The sequence below is a fragment of the Tinamus guttatus genome, unplaced genomic scaffold (genome assembly GCF_059628265.1).
Source record: "Tinamus guttatus ecotype Peru unplaced genomic scaffold, ASM5962826v1 Tinamus_guttatus_pri_ptg000512l, whole genome shotgun sequence".
Lineage (NCBI taxonomy): Eukaryota > Metazoa > Chordata > Aves > Tinamiformes > Tinamidae > Tinamus > Tinamus guttatus.
Window position 1 is genome coordinate 25,265 of NW_028289046.1, and position 16,050 is coordinate 41,314.

The window sequence follows — 16,050 nt, forward strand, 5'->3', positions numbered from 1 at the left end:
TTGTTTTAGCTTTTTCCTTGATTTTCTCTCAGCTTTTCTCTTTCCTTCCCCCTCTATTTTTCAGCCTCCTTATTCCATTTCCCCCTCATCCTTAGCTGTTTTTTCCCCTTTTTTCCCCTCAAAGCCCCATTATTTCAGTGAAGTCACTTCTACAGGTTTATGTTCCTGTTCGGCATTGGGGAACTCGAGGCGTTTTTAAGCTGTCGGGGGCTTGGCAGGAGGCTCGGGAGGGCCTCGTGGGGCCGGGAGGCTCAGGAAAAGTCCCCGTCGTCGGGGGCGTCGTGTGTAATTTGTGGGGCGCCGAGGCGGGACGTGGAGGTGCAGAGGGGGCAGGAGGCAGCGGTGCAGGCGGGACGTGTCGCTCGCGGGGCCTCCCGGAGCGGGGGGATGTTGAGCAGGAAAGGGGAAGGCAGCGCTGCCTGGGCCCCCTGCGGAATGTTGGTTTTCAAAAGTGCCCTCGGAATGGGAAGGGGGCCCTGTGCCCTGCAGCCCGTTGGGGAAAACGGACGTGCTCTCCCTGGAGAGGGTGACGGCGCTCACAGGCTTTGCAGGAGAGTGTTGCTGGCCAAAAGCCCTGCTCCCCGCTCGGGAATCGGGACCGGGAGCTCCTCAGGTGAAGTCCTTCTGTCCAGGTTGCTCTTGGTTCTTGCTGTTCTCCTCAGCGTGGTGCTGAGCCAGGATGTGGCTGTCTAAACTGTGGGGTGTTTGTCTCCCTCTTGCCGCAGACCATGGCAGCCCCAGGGCTTTCGGCAGGTGCCCTCCTTGACAGGAGCATGAGGATGAGGAGAGAGGCTGGAGAGCGGAAGGTGCTCTGGGCCTGGGGGCTCCTGAATATCTGCACTGCCGGCATGATCTGCGTGGACATGTATGTTGGCTGCGAATGTGACTGTTACAGAAAACATCCTGCCTTGTGCAGGCCTCGGTACTTCCCAGAACCCCATTACTGCCCGCTGGTAACTTTTCCTGTTTTATTGTATTTCCTTACCAGGACTGGAAAACTTCTCAGCACGTATTACAATATCCCCTTCTGGCCTCTCTGCTTCATTGGTGAGTTGTGGCTGCCTGTCAATGAGTTTTTGGAGGAGGGAATATTTCGCACTTCTGTTTTCTTCCTGGGAGAGTTGTTTTAAAGACAGCTTAAAAAAAAAAAAAAAAGGCAGAACTTCATTTCATTTTCTTTTACCCCTGTTGGAGCTGTGGTAATTTCCTCACTGTAGTGACATGGAAGAGTCTCTTGGCGGCCCTGTTGTGGGGCTGTGTGACATTTCCAGGTAATGAAAGTTCCTTTCAATGGAGTAGACTCCAAAGGAGCTGTATCAAATCCCCTTGGAGGATGGAAAGGAGGAGGAGTGAGGCAAATGCAGATATGAGAGACAGAAGGTTTGATGGAAGAGCCTTGCTAAAGAGCGTGAAACTTCCTTGTAGAGTTTGTGTTCTGCCTGGAAAATACCTTGCACTTTTGCAAATAAGCATTAAAGCCCCATAAATGAATTTTAGCCACATAAATGAATTTTAATGTAGAAAGGAGATTTGTCTCAACTGGTTCTTGAATAAAAAGAACCCATGAAGAAGCCTTATCTCTGTCCTCAGACTAGCACTTACAGGAGCAGTTTTTTATGCATTTTTAACCTGTTTTTTAATATTAACAATAAGGTATTAATCATGGTCATGCCATCTAGCATGATAAAACCTTTTTTTCTTTATTCTAGAACTTGCACTGGTGTCTCTGTTCAGCCTGAATGCCGTGTTTGATCTCTGGCTGTATTTCAAATACACGAGGGCACCAACTCACCTGGTTATGACTCACAGGCAGCAGGTCCTTCTGGGGATGCAGAACTCAGGTAGGTAGTATAAACGCCTGTTTATCTGTGTTCTTTGCAGTTGGTATCTTGGTCAAGTACAATTCTCAGCTTCTTTGTCTGAACACAGCAGTCAGACAAATTCCCCACAGCATGTTAAAATTTAAAGTAGAAGTGCAAAATTGGTGAAGGATTGAGGGGAGAACTGAAGAGGGAAGAAGCCCTAACAAAGGAGGGGACAGCAGCTTGTTAAAGGGCAGCTGGAGAGACTCTCTGTGAAACTGGAGAAGGAATTTGTGGCCTCCCCGTGGAGCTGGGAAGAGGGCTTTTTAGCACCGTTGAATTTCCTTCAGGGCAAGCTGCGTGTCTGTGTTTTGCAGTGTGGATTCAGAGGAAGCAGGGGAGTTAGAGGCTGCTGCATGTGCAGGGCTCACTGTGTTTTTGTGCTTCTTGCAGCGGTGCCGATAGCTCCAGTGCAGGAGCTGTCAGCGAGGAGAGTCCCTTGGTGTGAGGCTGCGATGCAGGGCCAGAACGTGCTGAGCTACAGCCCAGGCCGCCCCCGCGGGGCCCGTCCCAGCTTGGCCTCGGCTCCTGCCCCAGACTGTGACCCTGAGCTGCCGGCTCTGCCCGCCAGCAGAGCCTCTTCCAGCAGTTCTCTGAGCTCCCGTCCCAGCTTGGCCTCGGCTCCTGCCCCAGACTGTGACCCTCAGCTGCCGGCTCTGCCCGCTAGCAGAGCCTCTTCCAGCAGTTCTCTGAGCTCCCGGCCCAGCAGCAGCTGCATCCAGGTAAGGACGGCGCTGGCTGCGAGGGAGCGCCTTGGCTTGGCTCCTCGTGTGCTCGTGCTGGGCCCTGAGCTGCTGGAGGTGCCCGGCAGCTGTCTGCTCCCTTTGCACATTCGCCCTTCCAGGATTCGTCCTTTCCCTAGAGTTAATTTATTTGTTTTGGAGGAGTTGGTGGGTTTCAGACAAAAAGCCTGAATGGGGAATGCAAATGTAAATGCTGAGGAGTAGAAAACCAATTCCCCTGATTCAGACTAGGCTTAATAGCAGCAAACTCCAGAGCCATAAATTCATCTGTTGAGTCAATTGATTCCTGCAGTTTGTAAAATCAAAGTGGAAGTCTTATCTTCCTCATATGACACAAGTGTCTGCTTCTGTTTGCCCAAGCTTCCCAGCTTCAGCCCTTCTCCTGCGGCTTCTTCACATGATATGAGTATTGAAGCAGTGAGAAGTGAGCTCAGGAGCCGTCACTGCCCTTCACCAGTTCGGCCTCGTTTCCTCCGGAGCCAAGAGGAGGAGATCACAGACCAGAAGTCCCTGCAAAGATACCTGCAAAGGGAAGAGGAGAAAGAGCGCAGCCGTCAGATGGGTAAAGAAATCCCTTTGCTTGGCCTGAAAGGATGGGTGAGGAGAGGATGTAGGTTTTATTAGTCGTTAGTGGAGAGAGTCGTGGGTGAGAATAGCTGGAAGGGATTTTGGGAAAGGGAGAGAGCTCCTGAAGTGCTAGTAAATAAAATGACGTCCCTGCTATGGTATTCCCCCTAGATGTGGTCAAGGTGGCTGCTGACCACTTTAGTCTTCTAGGCAGTAATTGAGACAGGAGGCAGAATTTTGTAAATTCTCCACATCTCTGTGCCTCAGGGACTTCAGAAAATTCTCCTCCCTTACCATAATTCGTGAGCTCATCTTTCCAGTCAGAGTTGAATCTGTGCAGTTATTGCCTGCCCTATGGCGTGATTCTTGTCCTCCTGCTTGTACTAATTGTGCGTGCCTTGAATGTCATTTCAGCAAATTCAGTTTACAGCAGCTCCCCATTCGGCTGCCCAGCGTTTTGCAACCTGACACGTTTGCTGGTGGAGCAGGCCAAGGTGCTGCGGAAGTTCCAGTACCAGGTGTCATGGTGTCCCCTGGGCCGCAGGGAGGAAGGTCGTCTGGACGTGCCACAGGCTGGCGAAGAGGTAAGTTCAGCACCAGAGGAGCCCAGAAGCATAGAGCTCCTCCAAAGGGTTGGCCATGATCTCCATCACACTCCTTTACACTTGTGTCTGGACAAAGTCTCATTCAAAGGGGTAGGGTTAAGGGAGCTTTAATTAAATGGGATCCATGTCTTGATCTCATCCCTTAATCTAAGAAAGCTTCTTCTTCAAGTACCTCTTTCATGTGTCCTGCACCTCTGCCCCAGTTTTGTTCTGCGAGATCCGGGAGCTCCAGGCAGTGACTGTGGCCTCGGGTGACATGTGGTGTCCTGTGAGGAGAGAGTAGGAGTGCAGTATGGCCAGGTGCTGAGGGCTCCCCATGCTGCAGCCAGGAGATGTGTGAGGGCTCTGGAACATCTGCAGTTTGCCCTGTGGGCTGTGGTTGAGCTCCGAAAACATCGTAGGCCCTAAAAGCTCCTTTGTTTTTCTCTCAGGTTTCTCTCTGTAGGTGGATAATGACTGTGTTGTTTGTGTAGGTTTGGTCAAGGCTGCTGGCGCATGGGTGGCAGCTGGATGCCCTGGATTTCTGGACCGATCGGCTCCGAAGGGTAAGTCCTGTGCCCATAGACGGCCTGTTCGTGCTGCTCGAAGAGGTGCGGCCGGGTGGAGAAGGGCCTCATCTCTAAGAGACTTTGATCTTTGGGACTGGTGGGGATGAGGGTGGGCTTGGCCACGGAGATTCAAAGAGCGTGCTAGTACCAAAGGAGGAGTAAAACAAATTTCCCACCTCAACTTATGCCCTGGCTGACCTGGGTGTTGTGTATTCTGCAAACCTTCCAGTTGTAAAGTTCACCCACCTTTGAATGGAGACAAATATATCTTAATGTACACTGCATGTGATAAGACTGCTTTTTTTTCTTTCTAAAATCCAGATTTCCAAACTGCTTTTTTCCCTCCTGACTTTCAACCTCCTTCTCCTGGGCTCAAGTAAAGCATGGAAAATGCCAGCGCAGTGGCTTTTCCTGACAGTCTCAAGGAGCATAATAAAGAAAGAAATGAAAACAAACAAAAAAAAAGAACGTTTTAGTCTTGGGAGCAGGAGTCATTGTAGCAAAGGAAATACAATTGCATGTTTGTTTGTTTGTTTGTTTGTTTTAAAAGGAGTGGGGGGGTTGAACAGTAAAGATTCTTGAGATCTGAGATGGTGTCCTTTAGCAGCTTCCTGAGCACCTTGTTGCTTCTAACCTTTTTACTGCTTGCATTTCTTTTTGCTAGTGGATTTTGCAGACAATTCTAGAGCCCCTTGTCCAAGAGATGGAGTCTGTGAGCGCTCAGCTGAGAAGAATGGGGTACCCCGCAATGCCGAGCGGAGGTAGGATGATAGGAGGAGCCATGGGGTTGCATTGTGTTTTCCTGGAAAGGTTATTCCTAAGATATGTGGAAGTTCAAGTGTCCGAACACAATTCTGTGTTATGAGGAGAGCTGTCTCTGAGCTCTTCCTGTCTGTTATGTAGCATCTTTAAGGTCTTGGTAGTAGATTTTTGTCATGCTGATGGGGTTGGGCAGGGCAATCTGAGGTGGATTTGAGAGAGCTCTGAGCATTAGAAGAAATGGTCTTGGTCGGGGGTAGGAAGAAATGGTGTTTTTGTTGGGGATAATTTTGTTTTTTGTTGGTGGTGGCTTTGTTTTTTTGGGTTTGTTCTGGGTGTTTTTAGGTTTAGGGCGTATTTTGTTTGTTTGTTTTTCCATTTCCCTGAGTTGAAATTGCAGCTGCAGTTTCGTAGGCCAAGTCTGAAGGGGCCCCTTCCATGGGCAGCTCACACAGACGTCCCTTTCCCCCAGAGCAGGGTTCGATTCGCTGCATTTCAACACGGGCTGCTTTTTTGTGCTCCGGTTTGTAGTCTCTGCCGAGACCCGCATCCCTTGTGATGCCTGTGAAGAACTGACCCGTTGCTGGCCTCTTGTGCACCTCCCTGCTCCCCTGCTGCTCTCTGTTAAAAATTCCTTTTGATTCTTCCCTTTCCAGCCCCTCTCTGTTTCTCCTTCCTTACGCCAGGCAGCCTTCAAGGGAGGGTTTTGTGCCTGCCCAGCCCTGCACAGGGTTTCTGCTCTGTGCTGGGAGGGAGGCAGTGAGTGCTCCATGGGGCCGGGCAGGGAGCATGTGGGGCACTGCCTAAGGTGTGAGCTTCAGCTCTGAGCTTAGCAAGCAGTTAGAGCAGAGGAGGCAGTTCCTCTTTGTAACAGTGTGTTTGTTGACCCCTTGGCAGGGCGGCTGATCCCGTTCGAGTCGTGGGTGCAGGTGACGCGCTGGCTCTTCTTCCGCGCACAAGTCAGCACAAGCAGCATGAAACAGGCAGCGCTGGCTGAAGCCACAGCCATTCAGCAGAGCCTGCTCACCATCACACGGTACCTGGGCGTCACGGCCAACCAGGAGTACCTGGTTCAACGGATCAAAGGTACGTGCTCCCCTTGGAGACTCGGGAGCGTTTCGCTGAGCTGGGTCAAGCACTGGTGGTGCCAGATGCCCCGTCAGTGGAGACGCTGGGGCTGCAGTCCCAGCAGGGCAGAGAGCTGCTTTGCAAGGAGCAGCGCTGGGTGTTTTGACAGCTTTCTCTGCTCGTAGCAATGTGGTGGTGTGGGCCCGGGACTGGTTTTTGAAGGTTTTATTTCTCATTTCACTCACAGCGGGGAAAGAAGTGTCCTATTCAATCCTTTTGTTAATTAGGAATAAAACTTCCCTTGTAAACTCAACTGCCTTGAGTATATATAATATATGCAAGCGTTTAATGAGTCCAGTTCTCCCTCCCAGTGAATGTGGTGCCCTGGCAGTGCACACAGAGGTGTGGGGTTCCCAAAGCTAGTGCAAAATAGGTCTTTCTTGCACCTTCCACCGCCAGTACCTGAATAGGTGTTGTTGTTTCCAGAGCTCTCCCAGGGAAGCTTCCGCTGGGGCAGAGGAGGGGATTTCAGAGGCCGGCAGTGGGGAGCTGACTTGCCCAGTGACTCCGCTGTAAGTTTTCAAAGATGCCTTGGTAAAACTTCCTAAAGCTGCTCGTCTTTCGGCATGAGGCATTTGTGGGTGGCTGCAAGAAGTCCAAATCCTCTTTGCCTCGCTTATCCTCAGGATCTCAGTGTAGTTTTGAATAATGCAAAGGGGCCTGGACCTTGTGCAGATCACAAAAATGCCCTTGCATGTGTTAGTCTGGGGGAAGCCTCTTCTTTAGACTCCTGTGAGATGTCCCACAGGTAACTGTGAGGGCAGCAGCCTGAGATAATTCACCTGAAATAGTTAAAGGAGAGACTGCAGGATAAGCCAGGGAGTGGAAAACAGTCTTTACACTGTCCCTCTTTGCTTGTATTTGAAGGAAAACCAGCATTGAAAAAAAAAAAAGGCATTAAACCAATTAAACTAGCATGAAATCAGTGATGTGGTTGACTGTGTCCTGTGTTTGTTCTCATACCTGAGAGTATGGCAAGAGAGTTGCTGCTGCATTGTAGCCTTTGGTTCCTCGGTCTTTCTGATGGCATTCAAGTGAAATTTGGGGTTTTTTTTGCACAGATCCTTATGCACATCTTCTGCACCTACCTGGACTCCAGGCTGCCATGGAACATCCAATATCCCGATGGCAAAACCTTTACTGCCCAGCACTTCATCCAGACACCCCATGAACCAGGTACTGGCATTCTTGGGCTGCTGCTTCAGCTGCTGTTTGCCCCTTGCATCCCATGGGCACCCTTAAAATCCCTCTTTTCTTTTCTGACCTTCATTCCCAGACCTGACGGATGACAAGCTCTTCTGCATCTACCAGAGCAGCATCAACCCACCGCACTACCAGGTCATCTACCACGGCCACATCTACAATGTGCAGGAGGTAGGAGCATGTTAGGTGTGATCTGCTGACAGGAAATGTTCAGCAGAACTGATTTGGGTTTGTTTTTTGTTCTATTTATTTATTTATTTATTGTAACTAGCCACATCTACATTTAGATGTGGGCTGGCTCAGTGCAGAAAGCAGCTTCCTGTGCATTTTCTCACGACTTCTGAGACCCTAATTTCTGTAAGCTCTGATGTGAGCTGTTATTCCTGAATGCCAACAAGCTGGAGGCTTCCTTCTAGGAGTTTGTGGAAGGAACCATCTCATCTCAATGCCAAGCTACCAGATTTTTCCTGCATGTTTTAATTCTCTCTTGAGCCCTGGGTTGTGACTTGATCACCCGTTTCAGAAAAATGCTGGAAGAACTCCTGCAGTACCTGGATGGTACTCCATCAAAAAATAACCCTCAAAAATATTTTTTTCTGATGCTTGTCTAAGTGAGAGGTAAATATTGAGGCAATCTCCCAGGCTGTTGTACCATTTTGTGAGGTTTCTATTATAGTCTTTCCTCATCTCAGGTTATTAAACCTTTTCTATTATGGTGCACACCCGCTGCATACGTACCTTGCCAAAAGATTTGAAGGAAAATCTGTACAGCTGTGGCTAAGCTAAGGGCAGGATGTGCCCGTTGGTTTGCATAAGACATTCTCTCTAAGATAGTGGTGTGAGTGCTTGTCCCTGCAGTCGCTCCCAAAGTCTTCTCTCTTCCCACGCACTCAGGGCAGAAACAACCTGCTCCACGCATTGCTTCTGTTCCTGTACATCATCAAGACCAGGGAATCGGGCATGCTCGGGTAAGTGTCTCCCCGAGGATCCCCTCGCGCTGCCGGCGAGAGCTGAGCAGCAGCTTTGGGTGCTGAGGTGCCGTGAGGCTGCTCCGTGGGACAGTGGTGACGGGATTAAAATCCTTCTGGCGTTTTAAGTAAGGGCAGCCGTTCTGTAGGACTGTGTCAGTTGGGTGAGCGTGAGCACGCGGGAAACGTTTTAGGTTTCTCCTTGGTCTTGTGCCAGCTGCAGATGAAGAAGTTTTCCTTGTCAGGAAGATGGGGTGTAAACAGGAGCTTGAACTTGCCGCTGGTTTGTGACTGTGGTGTTCTTTTTGCAGGCGCGTCAGTCTTGGTGCCTCAGGAGTGAACGTGCTGTGGATTTTTGGAGAGTGACGAGCGGGACCACAGGTCGGCAGAGGAGTGATCCCTCTTTCCAAACAAGAAGAACCGGTCTTTGGTTGTCATTTTGGAGTGTTCCCCACCATTCCAGTACACTCTTATGTAGCAAATGCTGGAAGCAGGTGGTTCATATAGTAGGAATGATGCTCGGCTTTGGTGGGCAGTTGCGCTTTAGCTGCTTTTGGTATTGACCGTGTCTGCACGGAGCGGGGTCCTGGAGCCGGGTTTCCTAGGCAGGGCGGTTTTCGGAGGCGCTTGGTCAGCCCGTTCCTGGGTGCTCTCTGCAAATCTGGTGGTGTTTGCCGCTTAGAGCAGGAAGGTAGAGTGCTGCTGGCTGTGATACTGTGGGGATGGATGGATGTTGCAGGTTGTTTGGTCTAACTTTGTGTGCAATGACTTTTTTTTTTCTTTTCCAGGTTGTAGATAGCATTTAGAATTGTTGAAGCATTAGAAATAAGGTAAGGAATAGATCTTTTTTTTTAACCTCAGTCTGGGCTTTTCCCTCTGTCCTGGCTGCTCTGCAAGGTGTCGATCGTCTCCAGCGCCTGCAGGGAGCTCCGTCCTGGAGCTGGGGTTTTCTAAGCAGGGAGGTTTTGGAGGCGCTTGGTTACCCCGTTCCCAGGTGCCCTCTGGGAATCCGGTGGCCTTTGTCCATTAGAGCAGGAAGGCAGAGTGTGTGCCGGGGGCTGTGAGTAGTAGTGGTGAGGCTGCAGAGGCGGCTGTTGAGGGGGATGTCCCGCTGATGCACCCTGGGGTGTTGTTTGGCTTTACATTAAAAAGGAACACGCATGCTAACTGACCTGTTTTTTGGTTTTGCAGGTGCAGAAGATGGGGGCCCAAATGGAAAGGAAGATCCTAAGCCCTATAGGCCTCAGCCTTCCAGCCCTAGCCCTTCAGGCCAAGCCCTTCGCCCTAGCCCTGTTGGCGTCAGCCCTTTAGCCTGTTAGGCTCAGAGCCCTCAGCCTTATAGCATCCCTATAGGATCCTCCTAAGTCTATAGGGTAAGTTTAGATTTGCGAAATAGGTTGCGAGAATGGCACGGTTGTACGTTCTTTTGAGCAATAAAGATGGAAAAGGTGCTGGAGTGCGTGTCTCATTTCAAATAAAGATGTTTGTGTGGCGTCTCATTTCAAATAAAGATGTTTGTGTGGTGTCTCGTTTCAAATAAAGATAGAGGTGGTGTTTTGTTGCCTTCATTGAAGTAGATGCTGCCCTAAAGAGATAGGGCCGAAGGGCTAGAGCTCAGGGCAAAAACAGTGGGGATAAAGGGTGGGGGCTAAAGGGCTTGGGTTGAAGGGCCAAACGGCTGAGGGTTTGAGTTCAAAAGCCAGGATTCAGGAGCTGGGATTAAAGGGTTTATGACTACAGGACTAGGGCTAAAGAGATAAGGGCTAAAGAGGTTTGGGCTAAAGTGCTAGTGTTGAGGATTAAAGGGCAACAGTTTAAGTGCCAAGGGCTAAAGGGCTAGGGCTGAATGGTTGGGTCTTATGGTTAGAGGGCTAGTGATAGCAAGCTATAGGGCTAAAGGGCAAAGATTAAAGCGCTGGGGCTAAAGGGAAAGGGCTAAATGCTCCAGGTATAAAAAGCTAGGGCTTAGAGCTACAGGGCTAGGATTAAATGCCTAAAAAGCTATAGGGTTAGACTTGAAAGGGTACCATTCAACGCTAGCTTTAAATGGCTGGGATTAAAGGGATAGCACTTGGGACTAAATGGGTTTAGGGCTAAGGGGCTTAGGGCCAGCGCTAAAGGGCTAGGACTCAGGGTTAAAGGGCTAGGCTTAAAGGGCTAAGAGTTAGCACTGAAGGCCTTAGGGCAAAAGTGCGAGGGCTAAAGGACTTAGGACTAAAGAGCTTATGATTACAGGGAAAAGGCCTTGGGGCTTAAGGGGTAGTGCTTAGGGAAAAAGACCTTGTGGTAAAGGGCTGTAGGGAATGGCTAAAGGGCTAAGGCTAACAAGATCTTAGGGCCAAAGGCCCAGGGCTAAGGGGCTTAGGGCACTAGATTTGCAACTAAAAGACCATGGCTGAAGGCTGGTGTTAAAAAGCTCTAGGACTAAAGGGCTAGGGCTTAGGCCTAAAGGGCTAGGACAGCAATGAAGGGCAAAAAGGTGGGTATAGGAATATATAGATTAAAGGTTGTTATGGCCAAGGATGAAAACAATTATCTGCTTGCTTGGTGGATAAAGGATTTTCTGAGGCCAATAATTATGGGAATAGTTAGGAGGAAAGGTTAATAAGGATCATCTGGTGAAGGTAAAGAGATGTGGGGATATAGAGGTCACCTGTAGAAGATTAGGGGGTGCCCTTCCCAAGGATTGGTCACTGGGTTATTGGCTCCCTGGGTGAGAAGGTTGTGAATACCAAAACCCTGGGCTTAAAAGGGGCTGCAGGGTTGTTCCTGCTCCTCTGTGATCCCCATAGGCTAAGATGAAAGAAGCAGTGGGAAAGGGCTAGGATGAAAGGGCTAGGGCTACAGCTTGGGGCTAAAAGGATAGGAATAAAGAAGAATAAAGAGTTAGGAGTTTGGGCTAAACAGTGTAAGACAGGGATTAAAGGCTCAGGATAAAGTCCTAGGGCTTTAGGGATGAAGGGCCTTGAAATGATGAGGTTTCTTGTACTTTCCCATGTTCGGTCCCATTTTCTAGTCAGAGCAATGACACCATGGGTAGATGCACAACACTCCTGTTTGGTGGTAGTTGGGGGTGATGTCAGCCAGTGCTACTCCATTTTCTTTCCTTTTTTTGTGTGTGTCTTGTTTTGTTTGGCTCTGATTATCACAATATTAATATACAGTAGCAATGCTGTTCCTGCTGTATGTCATGCTGCCTCAGCGACCTGCAGAAAACTCTCTTTTTTTTCATTCCCTTCCCTTTCCAGGTAGTCCTTTATGTTTTCTAAATAAAATGACTGGTGTTGTTTTCAAGTTACGTTCTTGTGTGTATTCCTTCTCGGCTGTCGGCTACGTAAAAACTGCTCCTAGGAAAGCTCTTGGGGGAAGGAGGAGGAGGCTACAGGGATGTTCCACCACACCTAGAAGAATGGTATTCCAGTTGAATAATTAAGCCACTCTTTACACTATGCTCAAATGACAATGAGGATTAAAGTGAATTATATGAGAGCATAAATGAGAAGAAAATGCCCTGAAAAGCATTACACAAAATACTAGTTACTAGTGGAGCGGCTAGACTTAATGGATCTTCATTCAATGCCAGTCCATCTCTAACTCTGCAAAGGACAAAAACATACTCTTACTAGAAGGGGTAGAATTGTAATATCAGAACTGATTTCTATATGTCAGGATTAAACTAATCAGAATTGCATTAATTTTTAAAATTAAGGTTAGAATGTTTAAATAGCAGCCTTGTTAGACGAAAAGAACACTGCAATGATGCTTGGGTATAGGTAGGATTTCTCAAGCTGGTGTCAGAAGAGGATCTGTTGATTCCAGTCCCAAAAGGGCCTCATGGAGCTGCCATGAGTCAAGGCTCCAGGAATACCATCCAAATGAGAGCTCTAAAATGGTGAAAGGACCTAAATGAGAGGCCTCTCCATTCTGCAGCCTCGCAGCTTTCTTGCAGGAAGCCAAGCTTGCGCAGGTCGGGTCTCCTCTTCCTCGTCCCCCTGCCACCACCCCCTTCTCTGCTGAGAGCAGGAAAGCTGCCTCCAGCACAGCACGGAGACGGCACCAAGAGAGGCACCGTTCTGCCCTCCCGCGCCTAAATCTCTCACTCCCATGGGCAGCACAAGGACAGCGTGCTCTCTATCTGCTTCCCTTTGCTCCACTCTGCTTTGGACAAAGGTTTTGCAGACAGGTCAAGGTTATTGCCAGCAGGAGGGGCACACAAAGTGATTTTGGCCATGCAGCACGGCTGCCACAGTCAGTGGCAGAGGTTTCTCCCCTTCCTACGCTTTGCCAAAACGGCTCTGCCAAAATAGGTCACGATGGGCTGGAGGCTCTTCAGGGCTCTGAACCCAAGGCACAACTGGAGCCCTCCATGTCTCTGATTTCTTGATTTCTGCAAAGATGAGAGAGGCTACACTGATTCCCTGCAACTATTCCCTCTCCACCTTTATTTGGTTGCAAGCGCAGCTGTCTCAGCCCCTCTAACCTCAATTCTTGGCACAGACTAAGCACTGCATTCCTTTGGCTTTCCACGTGCTGCTAGAAACTGTGGGTACTTTGCTCCTATCTTCTGAAAGGAGGGAAAGGGAAGCACCAGCAAAGATGGGACATTTGCAGATTTCACCTGCAGCCCCTGGAGGAAACTGCCCCATGGAGCACGTGGATGGAGACTTGCGTTCAGTGCCCAGCTCAACCCTTCCTTTACCAGAGAGGTTTGCATATGCCATGGCATGCAAGACAAGACACATTCACTTCCCACTGCAGCTATGAGCAGCCATGCAGCTTTCTCTCATGCAGAACCCCCTTAAAGATGGATACATTCAATGAGAATCAAGTAATTTTTAGGGCTTTAGGGCTGAAGGGCTTTAGTGCTGAAGGGGGAGCCTTTAGAGCTAAAAAGCTAGAATCAAAGGGCTAAAGTTCTAGGGTCAAAGGGCTAGGACTAAATGGCTAAGGCTAAAGCGCTGTGGTTCAATTGCTGGAATGCAAGGGCCAGCATTAAAGAACTGATGCTAGGGTTAAATGCTGAAGAGTCAGAGCTAAAGGACTAGAGCTAAAAGAAAAAGGGCTTGGGGCTATGGCTGAGTTCTAAAGGACTGGGACCTAAGACCCAGGGCTAAAGGGTTAGAGCTTAGTGCACTAGCTTTGCGGCTTAAGGTCTAGGGCTAAACAGCTGGTAGTAAAGAGCTCAAGCAATAGGCCTAAAGAGTTGGGGCTTAGGACTAGGACAGGAACGAAGGGTGAAAAGGCTAAACTGCTGGTATGGGAATATATAGATGAAAGATTAATATGGCCAAGGATGAAAACAATTGTCTGCTTTGCTTGATGGATAAAGGATTTTCTGAGGCCAACCATTATGGGAATAGCTAGGAGGAAAGGTTAGTTGTTGCAGATAGTTAGGGTCCGGCGGCCAGAAGATATCGTGCTGTACGGAAAGATAGGGCCCCTAATAGCCAATAGCGTTTAGTTTATGATGTAGGCAGACGGATGTGATGTTGTAAACCTTAGCTATATAACACCTTGTTACCCATCAATAAACGCCATTTGCCGTCCACCACATTGGTGTCAGCGAGCTGATGGTCAGAGCGGCCTGGGGGTGGTCGCCGTGCTGTTTGAACTGCAACAAGTGGTGCCGAAACCCGGGAAGTCATCGCCTGGACGGGTGAACGGTGGCCGGAGTGGCTGGACCAGCCCGGTGGAGAGGAGGCTACCAGAGCAACAAGGAGGATGGAAGCCCTTGTGAAGGTCGTATTGCAATTACATAAGCATTGGGGGATTGATTGTAAGCCAAAAGATTTTACTCTGCATTGAGGGATTGATTGTAAGCCAAAAGATTTTACTCTCGCTGTCGCGAGGCTTTTAAAAATTAAGGTTATAGACCAGCTGGTGGATATTCTGAAGTCCCTGAAGTGTGTCCCTAAAGTGTGGGACAAATGTACTAAGGCGTTAGCCGAGGAGACGATGTCTTCGGGTTGTGGGAAAAACTTTAAGGCTTGGGGAAAAGCTGTACAAGCCTTGCAGAAAGCTATAAAAGAGCAGGAGACCTGGGTGGCAGTAAGGGACTGTTTGTTGGCCACCCCAAAAATGGGAGTCGGGGCAGCCGCACAGACTTTGCACCCCCCAGATGATGGCAATTCTGCTGAGCCTAAAGGTCTGCAAGAGGGTGATACATCCCCTCCATCCCCCAACCCCGTCCCGCTTACAGAGGAGCAGAAACAGCCGAAATCTGTTTGGAGCGAGCTAGCTGAGGAAGCTAGGAACATCGAAAAGAAGTCAGAGCTTGGGTATCTCTGGGCCAGGCCACCACCCTCTGCCCCTCAAAATGGCGACCAGCCGCAAGGGGAAGGGCGGGGCAAGGGTGCCCCCGGCGCGAGCGAGGCGCCGAGAACCAATGGGAGTGACCGGACAGGGGAGGGACGCGCGAGTGAGGGGCCGAGAACCAATGGGAGTGACTGGACAGGGGAGGGACGCGCGAGTGAGGGGTCAAGAACCAATCAGAGAAGCCCGAGTGAGGGGCCGAGAACCAATCAGAGAAGCCCGAGTGAGGGGCCGAGAGGAAGCCCGAGTGAGGGGCCAAGGACCGATCAGAGCGGCCATTTCACCAAAGGCGCCTCTGCGGGTAGAAGGCGGGGCGAGCCAAGAGGGGGGGAACAGCCCCCCCGCAACGGAAGCAGGCGGGACGGAAGTAGGCGGGGCCGGAGCCCAACGGAAAAGGGCCGGAGCCCGGAAGTAACTGGTCATTCGAGTTCCGACTCCGGATCAGACACTAGCCAGGACGAGTGGGTCACAACTGATTCAAACTTAAGGAAGGGGAAAAAGAAGGTAAACAGAACTAAGAGCCAAAATATTCCCATCCGAATAAACAGATTGAGAAAATGCATCCGGGACAACCTGTGCATCCTAGAGGACTGTTTCATTTACTAGAAGCAATCCTAAAGGGGACTGCTCCCCCAGAAAGAATTGCACCAAACCACACTACCACAAAATGCTATGCCTTCCTAACAGGTGTTGCAAAAAATATGCAGTTAACTGAAGGGTATACTAAGGTTTCCAAACTGCAGATGCCTGTAAAAACAGACCCATTAGCATTGGGACAACCTCTTAAACCTTCAGCAATTCTGAACATACCACTCCTCTTCGATGGAACCCCAAAAGAAACATGTGGTTTAGAGATGCTTTAGCAGAAAGGCTAAATGGTAAATAGCTATAAAAGGGTGTTGCATTAAATATTACCACTGGTGAAGAAGTAACAGAAGAAGGTGAAGGCAATGCACAAGCAGGAGAGTTAAGAGCAGTAGTTTTAGCTACACAAAATGGAGCAAGGGTTGTCTATGTAGGCTCCTCTGCTGTGTGGGCTGGTGCCACACAATGGCTTTGTGGATGGGAAGCTCTTAACTGGGAAGTAGTTCTCTCCAGTTTGGAGAGAACAGGATTGGCGGCTATTGCTAGTTATAGCAAGAAAAACACCATTTAAATGGGATGGGCAAAAGCTCCTGTTAAGGATAATCAACCAGCCACAACGTGGAATCAAAAGGTAATGAGTTGACTAAAATGAGAAAAATCACCCTAGATCCAGAGTGGTATCTGTTGGGAGAATGGTTACATCAAAACCCGGGTCACACACATAAGGAAGCGCTTCACTTTGCTGCACAGACTAGGGGATGAGCCCTAAA

The 16,050-nt window shown here is 49.5% G+C and overlaps 1 protein-coding gene across 1 annotated transcript; it reads left to right on the plus strand.

Moving 5' to 3' along the window:
• Positions 1-728: 728 nt before the first annotated feature.
• Positions 729-8,766, plus strand: LOC148592820 (transmembrane protein 209-like). The gene is made up of 14 exons (XM_088533658.1): positions 729-865; positions 989-1,047; positions 1,710-1,841; positions 2,256-2,351; positions 3,063-3,167; positions 3,587-3,756; positions 4,251-4,322; positions 4,990-5,086; positions 5,982-6,170; positions 6,639-6,724; positions 7,274-7,388; positions 7,489-7,586; positions 8,310-8,383; positions 8,695-8,766. Exons 1-14 carry the CDS (start codon positions 729-731, stop codon positions 8,747-8,749), a joined length of 1,485 nt encoding a protein of 494 aa, XP_088389784.1. The 3' UTR covers positions 8,750-8,766.
• Positions 8,767-16,050: the final 7,284 nt, after the last annotated feature.

Coding starts and splice junctions, on each gene's coding strand:
- LOC148592820 (XM_088533658.1), top strand. CDS start 729: ATGGCAGCCCCAGGGCTTTCGGCAGGTGCCCTCCTTGACAGGAGCATG. Junction 6,725..7,273: donor ACTTGCCCAGTGACTCCGCT/GTAAGTTTTCAA, acceptor TTTTTTGCACAG/ATCCTTATGCACATCTTCTG. Junction 7,587..8,309: donor ACATCTACAATGTGCAGGAG/GTAGGAGCATGT, acceptor CCACGCACTCAG/GGCAGAAACAACCTGCTCCA.